A 12,296-nucleotide genomic window follows, 5' to 3' on the forward strand; every position below is an offset into this window, starting at 1 on the left:
GAGCCCCGCGCCCTGGCCAGGGAGGCGGACCGGTTCGTCTTGGCCATGCCTCAACGGTCCCCCGACCTGCTCGCTCCCGCGGCCGCCCCGCCACCCGACCGTCGCAGGAGAGCGAAGGATGACGCCAGACCTTCTGGCCAGCAGGGTAACGCTGCGGGCCATTGTTTCTACCACGCCACTTTTGGCGCCAAGGCCAAACGGTGCCGCTCACCCTGCACCTTCGGACCGACGGGAAACGGCGGGGCCGGCACTCAGTAGTGGCCCTGAGCGCTGGCGTCACCAACAGGCTGCTCTTCATACAAGACACCGCCTCTGGTCGCAGTTTTCTTTGTGACACAGGTGCCCAGTGGAGCATCATTCCGGCAGAGAGATCGGATGTGGCGAAGGAGGAGCGTGGTCCGCAGTTGGCAGGCGCGGACGGCACACCTATCTGCTCTTATGGCACTAGGGCGGTGGACGTGTGCTTCGGAGGACAATGCTTTTCGTGGGATTTTGTCATAGCGGCTGTCACATTTCCCCTCCTTGGTGCGGATTTTCTGTGCGCCCACAACCTGTTGGTGGACGTGGGGAACAGGCGCCTGGTCAACTCACAGACTTTCGCTTCCTTCGCCTGTACGCAGGGGGAGGCGGTCTACAGCGGGTGGTCCAATACGCTCGCCGAAAGTGACCAGTACCTTCGGCTGCTCGCCGAATTCCCCGACCTTACCAAGCCCACCTTCTCCGCGCCCACGGTGAAACACGGAGTGGAGCACCACATCGAGACCGAGGGGCCTCCCCTCCACGCCAGGGCCAGGCGCCTCAACCCGGAGAAGCTGGCCATCGCCAGGGCGGAGTTTGCGCATATGGAGCAGGTGGGCATCGTTCGGCGCTCGAGCAGCCCCTGGGCGTCTCCCCTGCACATCGTCCCTAAGTCAGACGGCGGGTGGCGCCCATGTGGGGACTACCGCCGCCTCAACGACGCGTCCAAGCCTGACCGCTACCCGGTCCCACATGTCCAGGACTTTTCAGCGGACCTGGCAGGCAAACGCTTCTTCTCCAAAGTGGACCTGGTACGGGGGTACCATCAGGTGCCGGTGCACCCCGAGGATGTCCCTAAGACGGCCGTAATCACGCCGTTTGGACTCTTCGAGTTTCTGCGGATGCCGTTCGGCCTGAAGAACGCGGCGCAGACCTTCCAACGCCTCATGCACTCGGTGCTCCGGGACCTACCATTCCTCTTCGTCTACTTGGATGACATCCTCGTCGCAAGCACCACGGAGGAGGAGCACCTGTCCCACCTCCGGGCCCTTTTCACACGGCTCAGCCAGCATGGGCTGATTGTCAATCCGGCGAAGTGTGAGTTCGGACGGAACACCATCGACTTTCTCGGGCACCGGGTCTCCGCAGAGGGGGTGACCCCCCTCCCCTCGAAGGTGGAAGCTGTCGCTGCTTTCCCGCGCCCCAGCACAATCAGCGAGCTCAAGGGGTTCATCGGGATGGTAACCTTCTACTATCGCTTCCTCCACCACATCGCTCACATCCTGCGGCCTCTGTACGATGCCCAGAAGGGCAAGACTCTGAAGCAGCCGGTGGACTGGACGGCGGAGCGTGTCAAAGCCTTTCAGGACACCAAGGCGGCCCTGGCCCGCGCTGCCATGTTGGCCCACCCCTCGCCCTCGGCACCCACTGCTCTCACCACGGACGCCTCTGACTTTGCTGTGGGAGCGGTGTACGAACAGTGGGTTGGGGACGCCTGGCAGCCTCTTGCATTCTTCAGCCGCCAGCTGTCTCCCAGAGAGCAAAGGTACAGCACATTCGACAGGGAGCTCCTCGGGCTGTGGCTTGCTGTCAGACACTTCCGTTTTTTACTGGAGGGCCGCGAGTTTACGGCCTACGTGGACCACAAGCCACTCACGCACGCCATGTCCAAGGTGGCGGAGCCGTGGTCCGACCGCCAACAGCGCCAGCTCGCCTACATATCCGAGTTCACCACAGACGTCCAGCACGTTGCTGGGAAGTCCAACCAGGTCGCGGATTGTCTCTCCAGGGCGGTGGTTGGTGCGGTCCAACTGGGTTTGGACTACGCGCGCATGGCTGCAGACCAGGCCGCCGACCCCGCCGTCCAGGCTCTCAAGTTGTCGGACACAGGACTGCGCCTAGAAGAGGTGGTTTTCGGTGACGCAGGGGCCACGCTCCTGTGCGACGTCTCCATGGGTCAGCCACGACCGGTGGTCCCCGCCAACTGGAGGCGCCCCGCCTTCGAGGCGATACACGGCTTGTCTCACCCTGGTAGGAAACCGTCCTCGCGGCTGGTGTCAGAGAAATTCGTCTGGCATGGGCTCAAGAGGGATGTGAGGGCCTGGGTAGACACGTGCATCGCCTGCCAGCGCGCCAAGGTGCATCGACACGTCAAGGCCCCCCTGGAGCAGTTCTCTGTGCCTGAGCGGAGGTTCGATCATGTAAACGTGGACCTGGTAGGGCCGCTGCCCCCCTCGCACGGATACACCTATCTCTTTACCATGGTGGACAGGACGACTCGCTGGCCGGAGGCAGTTCCGCTCTCCTCAACGACAGCCCCCGACCTGGCCCGGGCGTTCATCGCGGTGTGGGTCTCCCGCTACGGCACCCCTGCTGATCTCTCCTCTGACCGTGGCTCACAGTTTACTTCAGAGCTGTGGGCAGCGGTGGCGGAGAATCTGGGGGTCAAGCTCCACCGCACAACCGCCTATCACCCGCAGGCGAACGGGCTCTGTGAGCGTTTCCATCGATCCATGAAGGCCGCCCTTCGAGCCAGCCTCACGGACAGCAACTGGCTTGACAAGCTGCCGTGGGTCATGCTGGGGCTCAGGACAGCGCCTAAGGAGGACCTCCAGTCGTCGTCCGCTGAGCTGGTGTTTGGACAGCCGCTGCGGGTCCCCGGTGACTTCATTCCCAAGTCAACGGAGCCCTGGTCCGCCGCCGCTCAGCGCGCCTCCCTGCTGGACAGCGCCAGGACCTTCGTCCCGGTCCCGACTACGCAGCATGGTGTCCCTACTTCGAGGGTGCCCCCGGAGCTGCACTCGGCGAGGTTCGTTTTCATTCGTCATGATGGCCACAGGACTCCACTACGTCCTCCTTATGACGGGCCTTTCCGTGTCATCGAGGCCGGAGCCAAGAACTTCATGGTTGACATGGGGGGTAGGCCTGAGTGTGTGTCCGTTGATCGCCTCAAACCGGCCCACTTGGACCTTGAACTGCCCCTGGACTTGGCCCTGCCACCGCGCAGAGGCCGGCCTCCAGTCCTACCTCCCCTGCAGCGCCCTGGCCATTCCCCCCTCCGACCCCGACAACCCCCCGCAGCTCGCGAGCCCCCGGTCGTCACTGCCCCCCGTCCTTCCCTGCAGGAGGACGTGATGGGCGATGTCACACCTCCTCCCGCACCTCCTGACTTTACCTACGATCGTAGGGGCCGGGCCATACGCCCTCCTCGCCGTGAGGATTTCCAATATTGAGGTGAACACTGGGGGGGCTGGTGTAGTGACTACATTATGGGTTCATGTTCTCCTCTTACTGTTGGTTGTGTAGTGGGAGGGAACCAGTTCTGGCACTAGGGGCAGAGGGGAGGATTATTAACGTTGCAACTTCCTGTTTAGATACAAGAGTTTTGGTGATCGATTTCCTGGTCCTGTACGGAGTGTACAAGTTGTTATTTTGATTAAACAGTTATCATTACGTTGCCTACGTCTTTCCTTTTTCCTCCGGCACTACAATAGAACCTTATAATTCTAACGTCATGAAGGTTGTTTTTTTTCTTCTTTTAAAAATAAAAATAACATCCTTGTTAGCATGAATCCCATTCAGTATTGATGGTAGACATTGAATGAAACATTTAATGAGAATGAGAATCATCCATGGCAGTGGCCGCTGGTGCTAAAATGTTTGGGTGGGGCACAGGTTATGGGGGCATGCTCCACGGGGAAGAATATCAACTTTAAAATCTGGATTTACAGTCAATTTTAGCATGAGAATAGCTCTACCCCCCTGTACAGACCTCGCCATCCCCTCTACCCCCCTGTACAGACCTCTTCATCCCCTCTACCCCCCTGTACAGACCTTTTCATCCCCTCTACCCACCTCTACAGACCTCTTCATCCCCTCTACCCACCTCTACAGACCTCTCCATCCCCTCTACCCACCTCTACAGACCTCTCCATCCCCTCTACCCCCCTGTACAGACCTCTCCATCCCTCTACCCCCTGTACAGACCTCTCCATCCCCTCTACCCCCTGTACAGACCTCTTCATCCCCTCTACCCTCCTCTACAGACCTCTTTATCCCCTCTACCCTCCTCTACAGACCTCTTCATCCCCTCTACCCCCCTGTACAGACCTCTTCATCCCCTCTACCCCCCCTGTACAGACCTCTCCATCCCCTCTACCCTCCTCTACAGACCTCTCCATCCCCTCTACCCTCCTCTACATACCTCTTCATCCTCTCTACCCCCCTGTACAGACCTCTTCATCCCCTCTACCCCCCTGTACAGACCTCTTCATACCCTCTACCCCCCTGTACAGACCTCTTCATACCCTCTACCCCCCTGTACAGACCTCTTCATCCCCTCTACCCCCCTGTACAGACCTCTTCATCCCCTCTACCCCTCTGTACAGACCTCTTCATCCCCTCTACCCCTCTGTACAGACCTCTTCATCCCCTGTACAGACCTCTTCATCCCCTCTACCCCCCTGTACAGACCTCTTCATCCCCTCTACCCCCCTGTACAGACCTCTTCATCCCCTCTACCCCCCTGTACAGACCTCTTCATCCCCTCTACCCCCCTGTACAGACCTCTTCATCCCCTCTACCCCCCTGTACAGACCTCTTCATACCCTCTACCCCCCTGTACAGACCTCTTCATCCCCTCTACCCCCCTGTACAGACCTCTTCATCCCCTCTACCCCTCTGTACAGACCTCTTCATCCCCTCTACCGCTCTGTACAGACCTCTTCATCCCCTGTACAGACCTCTTCATCCCCTCTACCCCCCTGTACAGACCTCTTCATCCCCTCTACCCCCCCTGTACAGACCTCTTCATCCCCTCTACCCCCCTGTACAGACCTCTTCATCCCCTCTACCCCCCTGTACAGACCTCTCCATCCCCTCTACCCCCCCCTGTACAGACCTCTTCATCACCTCTACCCCCCCAGTTTTCTCTACAATTTCTACAATTTTCTCTCTACAGTTTCTACACGTCAACGTGTACCGAAACACTTGTTTCCAACGTGGTCCTACGTTTCTCCTACACCAAGACACATACAAAGAGCATAGAAACATACAAAGAGCATAGAAGATACAATCAGAATACAGTCTGCCATTCCTTCTCCCAGCATCGATTTGGTTTTCCTATCATGACTGAAGGACAGATGATTCACTTACTTACACAAGTTTGACTTCGGTAATAGGTCCAGTTGCAATATCATCAAGTTGGGAACAAAAGATGCCTCCTTCTAATCCATTTGTTCAATTTGTTTACAAAGTCCGGTAGTGGTTTGCTGTGTGATTTGCTGTATAGTTCCATATTCCCCCTGCGTGTTGGTCGCACGGCAGCGGAGACGGTCGCTGATAATTAAGACCAGCAGTAGAATGTTGCCAATAGACATATTACACAAAACACAAAACGAACAAAACAAATAAAAACACGAAGCAAACATTACTAGCCGCCATAGCCATGGTGAAGCAGGTGAACGAACGTGATCTGAAAGCTACGCCGGCCGTATGACATGACGTAAGCACGTACGATTCTTTGTGCATGTCCCAAAACCCCATAGACAAATGACCGAATGGCCTGAAGTTACCAAAATAGATTTTACATGCAAGTCTACGAGAACAGCCTAGTGCAATTTCGAGTAGATTGAAAGTTGCCCTGAAAGGGGCGGGACTTGAAGCTGATTGGAACATACTCCACAGAACACTAGCTGATTGGACTATGATATACTCCACAGAACACTAGCTGATTGGACTATGATATTCAGAAGCAACACTGTCTAGAAGTCATAGGAAAAAAATCTCTCTCTTCTCCCTTTGGTGGGGCATTGTCCAATTGCCCCTAATGAACCAGCCTCCCCTGTTAGAATGATAAGGTTCTATCTCCGTTTAGGGTAGTTCAGAGATATTGAGCATCAACGTTTTTACATTCCATTATGTTTTGTGAGATGGAACCTTTGTATTTTATTAATTACTAACTCAAAAATGTCAACATTTTAAAAATAACAACACACAGACATTAATAAACACCTAATGGATCAGATCATGTAAAAAACTAAATTTTGACAAAAATTGAGATAGAACCTTATAATTCTAACGTCACAAATGCAGAGCACTCTGAATAATAAAAAAAAAATCTTCTCAATGCACTACATACATTAGTTCCTTTGGCAGATTCACCTGGTACAGTGTGTAGGGGTTCAGTCAGGATTATCCCTTTGGAATGGAATACAGCCATGGGGAGCGGGTCAGTCCCTAAATATAGAAAACCATGAAATTAGAAAAGGGCCCCAGTGGAGAGAAGGACCCTGTGAGGCTGTGCTGCTAATCTGTGTCACAGCTCTTCTATTCATAGACCGCAGCCACAGCAGGGCTGCAGAAATATGAGAGAGACACGCAGGGACGGCAACAGGCCAACATGCCGCTGTTGGCTAGGAGACAGACTGTAGGTGTAGGCAGGGCTGGACTGGGACAAAAATTAGGCCCTGCCATGTGGCTCAGACCGGCCCAACACAATCGGTCCGACACCGCCGATCAACATGCTGGCAGTCTGTTGAGTATACCATTTGTAAAACCCCTATGTAGCTCAAGCCCCTCTTGCCTATCACCTTCACCACATCCACAACACACTCCAAAACCTGGCGTTTCTTTCTTACTTGCTGCCTATGAGCAGACATCTGACTGCCAGCAAACTTGCTCTGGATATCTCCTTTTCTACTTCTTAGAAAATAGGCTTCAGCACACTTTCGGTGTGTAGCACTCTTTTCATGCTCCTCCACATTCTGTTGCGCACGTCTCCATCCTGTCATTCCAGTAATACATTTTCTGGGGTCAGTACTATTGCCAAATGCCATACAGACAAAACAAAACAATGTATGCTGTTCTTCGCAATATGTGAGCCACTTCCTACTGGTGCCATCTGCACATGTGAAATACTTTTGTGCCGCTGTATTTTTGGTTCTCTGCTGAGGGTGGTAATCTAAAAAGTGATCTAGCATGGAAGGCTCAGGACAGGCAAAGTAATTGAAGTCCTGAACGTGGCACTCTGTTTCCTCTGTTTCATATTTTTCTCTCTCCTTTTCCTCTCTTTCCCTGACACTCTGCTTTTCTGGGGAGGGCAGCAGCAGCTCAACCTGGTTCAACAAGACATGGACAGAGAAGTAAACTAACTGGTTGTCAAAATCAGCAAAGTTCTCATTTACATGTACACACAGGCTGCATGATTGCATTATGTTACACCAGAAGCCCAGTCATTTCAAATGGAAGGTTGCAAGACAACATTATTGGGTTGCAGACTGCATGAGTTTTATTTCTCCATGCAATAAAAAGCATTCATTAGTTCTGAACTAGGCTAGTGTAGATTTTTAAAAAAATATTTTTATTTTCAAATAAAAAGTATTATTAACACCCATTGTTGGTATTGCATTTATGTCAGTGACAGTGATACCTCAACTTGCTAGCTAGCAACAAAATAGAAAGTCACAAAATGCAGAACACCCCCATCTAACGTTAGCTATAGAGTCCACAGCCAAGCAGCACTAACGTTACACCACGAGAGAGATCACTGTGTGTGCATGAATTCCAGCCAAGTCCTGGTGAAGCGCAATGCAATCATGCTGCCTGTACGGGTTAGCATAAGTCATAAGACATTCTCTGCTGCTTTTCCCTTAATCTGGCCAATGCAAGCGACTAACATAACTTTGCTTTTGTAAAACCAAGTAACAACATTGCTTACCTCTCTAGCTGTGTCCTCTGTCTCCTCCTCAATTGCTAACGGCACATCAGTGCTACTGCTAACATTAGTTAGCGGTAAAGATTTTGCTGTGGCAGCCGCAGCTGTAGTAGGCCTAGCCCCCACAGTCGATGCAGAGAACATATCTGTCAGTTTCTGACATTTTGAGGCATCCTCTGCTAGCTTCTTACTTTTTTTCTCCCTAATTTTCTGGGCACCCCCTTTCACTATCTTATCTACGGACATGACACTGTACTTGGGTTGTCGGCAGAGGGATCAGAGTGGGGGAGGGGGCCGATGGACAGCAGGTGTGTGATTGGGCCAGCCCATGTGTTAGTATAAACGGGGGCCGCCGCTTGATTCAGCGCTAGTTGATGCCGCGCTATTTTGGGCCACGCTAGTTTTTTTTTTTTTTTTTTTTTTTTTTTGGGGGGGGGGGGGTCAAGGCGGCCCGACCGGCCCAAAACTAGCGCGGCCCAGCGGGCAGAAAGATTGTATGGCCAGTCCAGCGGTGGGTGTAGGGTGTGGGAGGAAGAGAGTGGTGTTAGTGATTGTCTGTCCACAATGGACTCTTAAGTCAGTCTTATGTCATTAAACCTACATTCCTCTCTCCCCGCCTCTGCTATCTACACTGAAAGGAAAAATTTATATTTTCTCTCAAAATCCTTATAGGCAGAGTAAAGACTGGCTTTGCTACACACTACATGTAGCACAGATCAATAATACAGAAATATGTCTGCATGACATTGACATTATCTCTGCATATGAATGCATGCTGCATTCTCATTTTAAATGCACCCACATTGTGGAATGCACTGCCAGTTTACATTAGGGATGCAACCTCAGCAAATATGTTCAAGTCAAGACTAAAAACCCATCTTTTTAATATTGCCTTTAAATAATTAAATTAAGATGATAAAAACCCATCCTTTTAATATTGCATTTAAGTTACAAAATAATTAAATTAAGATTATATAATGATTAAAGCACTTTGAGCTGCAACGTTTGCAGGAAAAGCGCTGTACAAATAAAGTTATTATTATTATTATTATTATATTCAAGTACATCTCCCTTTCAGATGAGAGTGCTGTGCATAGCTCAGAACTGGAGCTCTTTCATCATGGCTTCTAGAACCTGTGTTCTCATGCACTAATCAGTTGTGTCTGAATCTAGAGTCACTCCACTCTTACTGCCACCCAAATCAACAGACTCCACAAACAGTATAGACACAAAGCCATTTAATGACCAACCAGACATAAACATCGGTGTAGTAGTGAGCATTTTAGACCCTCCTTGTCTTCGCTTTTTACAAAATCATTAACTTAAAGCACAAGTGACTGACGACTGTTTAAAATAACGCTTTTTCAGAATGGAAGTCTTGTCGATGTGGAATCAGACCATGTGATGAGAGAGGATGTGGAGAGTGAGACTGTTTAACGAATGTCACGCACGCAGGACGCATCCAAAACCTACCCAGCATCTTTTGCCCTGAAGCAGAATATTACTCTACAATCAGGTGTTTGCAGAAACTTAACTAAAATAAAATCTCGAGTTTTGTTACGTATTGGTCATTTATTTACATACATACATACAGTAGTACCACCCAAATTCATATTCTTTTGCTATAATAGCTTAATTTTAGCATACTTCTTTCCTATTAAAATGGAATTCCACAGATCTTGTGGACAGAAATTGTAGAGTCATATTACTGCCATCCTCTTTGGCTAGGCTGTTTCTAATTCTGACTTGCTATAACCTCGGGTATGTGAGGGATAATAAAGTCTCTACGACATTACTGCTACTTGAAGTTGTTCCCTACGGATCAGAAACCTGGAATAATATTGTTAAAGTCTAATTAATCAGGGAAGCGGCTAACCTCTGGTTATGTGCAACAATTCTGGATACAACCATATCCAGAACATAAGGCGTGCCACGTGCCACGGATTCAGCAACACTACAACAGTATGAATGTGCAAAACTACTGACTCTGACTGGCCAAGTGTGGGTGTAAGCCGAGCCGAGCCATGATACTAACACTGAACTGACCCCAGCACTAACACTCAAACAGTGTGCCCCAAAAACAACACTGACATACAGTACCACGGTACACAGACCAATGTCACAACTTCAGGTGTCAACATTGTACAAACACAGTGTCTAAAACGCATCATTAATCATTATAACCATCCACTCTACTCCGAAACAACCTCGCCTCTGTCCCCATTCTCCACAAGTTCCCGCTCTTGTACACTTCCCTACTTGGATTTAGAAGCGAAGTATTCGGTGTCCACTGTCCACCATATCTTACACCACCAGCCAATTCCTTTTACATTAATCTATGCGGGGGAGTATACAAGTCCACACTTCTTGTGGAGAAAAAGGTGGAGAATTGGGACGCAGCAAATGTCATAATCATATTAGGGCCACCTCCTAGTTCATCCATTGAAATTCTATACACATGTACAGTTACATAATTACAGTGGGGTGTTAATATTGACACGTTATTCAGCTGAACTGAGACTCCGCTGCTCAACTGAGTAAGTTGAACATGCAAGCAGCACTGTCTGCCGACTCCATCACTTTGACAGCCATCTCGGTTAGGCCACAACAGCATGGACATATTGGGTTTCCTTCCTCTATCCGCTCTCCAAAAACACATCAAAAAAAATGAAAACGATCTTATATTTCATTCTAGTCCCAAAATAACTCTTTTTCACAAGTCACCCTGTCGATGCATGCTCAGCTCCAATGAATTCTGGGAAGAGACAAGACAGTTGTGTCATCTTTTTCCGATCTCAGTTTCGATTGGCTCTCTGGATTCAGAGACAACAACAATGTAGACGACAACAACAAAAGAAATACTAAAAAGAGAAGAAAATGTCTTCAGTGATCTCCAGTGTTTCACACCTGTGGGTTTCATCAGTCTTCTCGTTCTTCTCTCCGGGGGGTTGAGACCATGAGTTAAGGGTGAGTGTCCTCTTCTTTCTCTGTGTTTTGTTACAGAAGCCTAAAATTCTATCCTACCTAGCTCCATCAACCTTCACCTCTCTCTCTCTATCTCTCTCTCTCTCTCTCTGCTTCTCTCTCTGCCCCCCCCCCTCTCTCTCTCTCTCTCTCTCTCTCTCTCTCTCTCTCTCTCTCGCTCTCTCTCTCTCTCTCTCTCTCTCCATCTCTAAGTGGGCTCTGTGTTCAGTCCTGCTGGTGCCCTGGTCCTGGGTGTTCAGAGGTGAGAGGAGGTGGAGAAGCACAGCTTCAGGGTGTAGGGGTTAGAGCCATCTGGATGAAGACACAGACACACAGGGTTAGAAGTATTATCACATGCAGTCAATATAGTACACACACATGGCCGCTGTGCTGGGGACATCGGAAAGAGGAAAGGTGTTCAGCAGATGGTTTACAGACTCCTGTCTTACACACACCATACATACACACACACACACCCACACGCATGCACACACACACACACACACACACACACACACACACACACACACACGCACACACACACACACACACACACACACACACCTAATCTCCCTCTCTAATCAGGGTTTTACAGGGCCAGACTACGAACGCCTGTGTTGCCAACAGAGACGGTGGAAAAATGACGTGAAACTTGCTTTTGGAACAGAGAGTAGTGACAGCTTTTTCTATCTACGCTTATCAACGCTTGTCCTTCCTGCTATTTTAGTAAGCACACGGGGATGTAAGGACAGTGTGAAAGGTTGAGCAGGCCAACATAAACAGTAACTGAATTATTGGTAGCTACTCATACCCCCGTTAATAGCAATAACTGAGAAGCTCAGAGCCAGGGGGTTTGGGGGTTTGGGGGTTTAGGGGGACCAATAAAAAATATGTAGGCCTGCTGCCATGACTAGTTTACACCTGTCCAGTGACTTAAGATCCAGATTGAACTTGATTTATACCATCTCTCTCTCTCTCTCTCTCTCTCTCTCTCTCTCTCTCTCTCTCTCTCTCTCTCTCTCTCTCTCTCTCTCTCTCTCTCCACACAATGAGTGACTACACATGGTCACAGGGTTTGTTGTTGGAGTCATCCTGGCGCTCGGATCAAAACAAACAAGACTATTCGGTTACGCACTTGGTATTCTGATCTGGTAGTGGTTCAGCACGGTCAGCACCTCGACCGCGTGCGTCTTGGAGTCAAACTCTAACAACCCGGAGATGGTTTTGGAGGAGGCTTAAGGAGAGGGACGAGATAAGGGAAACAAGTACGATAACACCTCCATACACTCTGACTCCTTCTGTAGATAGTATTATTTACTTAATACTCACATAGCCAAAATACTAGAACTAGAAATATCAAATACCATTTATTTGTGTATAG

General features: G+C 50.1%; 1 protein-coding gene across 1 annotated transcript in view; it reads right to left on the reverse strand.

The window, feature by feature from the left end:
- Window positions 1–11,171: 11,171 nt before the first annotated feature.
- hnrnpll (heterogeneous nuclear ribonucleoprotein L like) overlaps window positions 11,172–12,296 on the reverse strand; it is a gene marked incomplete at both ends in the record, with an annotated part of 40,392 nt that continues 39,267 nt past the window's right edge. Inside the window, 2 exons of the mRNA XM_080548854.1 lie at window positions 11,172–11,227; window positions 12,051–12,149. Of these exons, the coding sequence (XP_080404980.1) occupies window positions 11,172–11,227; window positions 12,051–12,149 (155 nt within the window). The remainder of the gene's footprint in view (window positions 11,228–12,050; window positions 12,150–12,296) is intronic.

This window comes from Nansenia antarctica (genome assembly GCF_963989245.1).
Source record: "Nansenia antarctica genome assembly, chromosome: 19".
In the NCBI taxonomy this organism is placed as follows: domain Eukaryota; kingdom Metazoa; phylum Chordata; class Actinopteri; order Argentiniformes; family Microstomatidae; genus Nansenia; species Nansenia antarctica.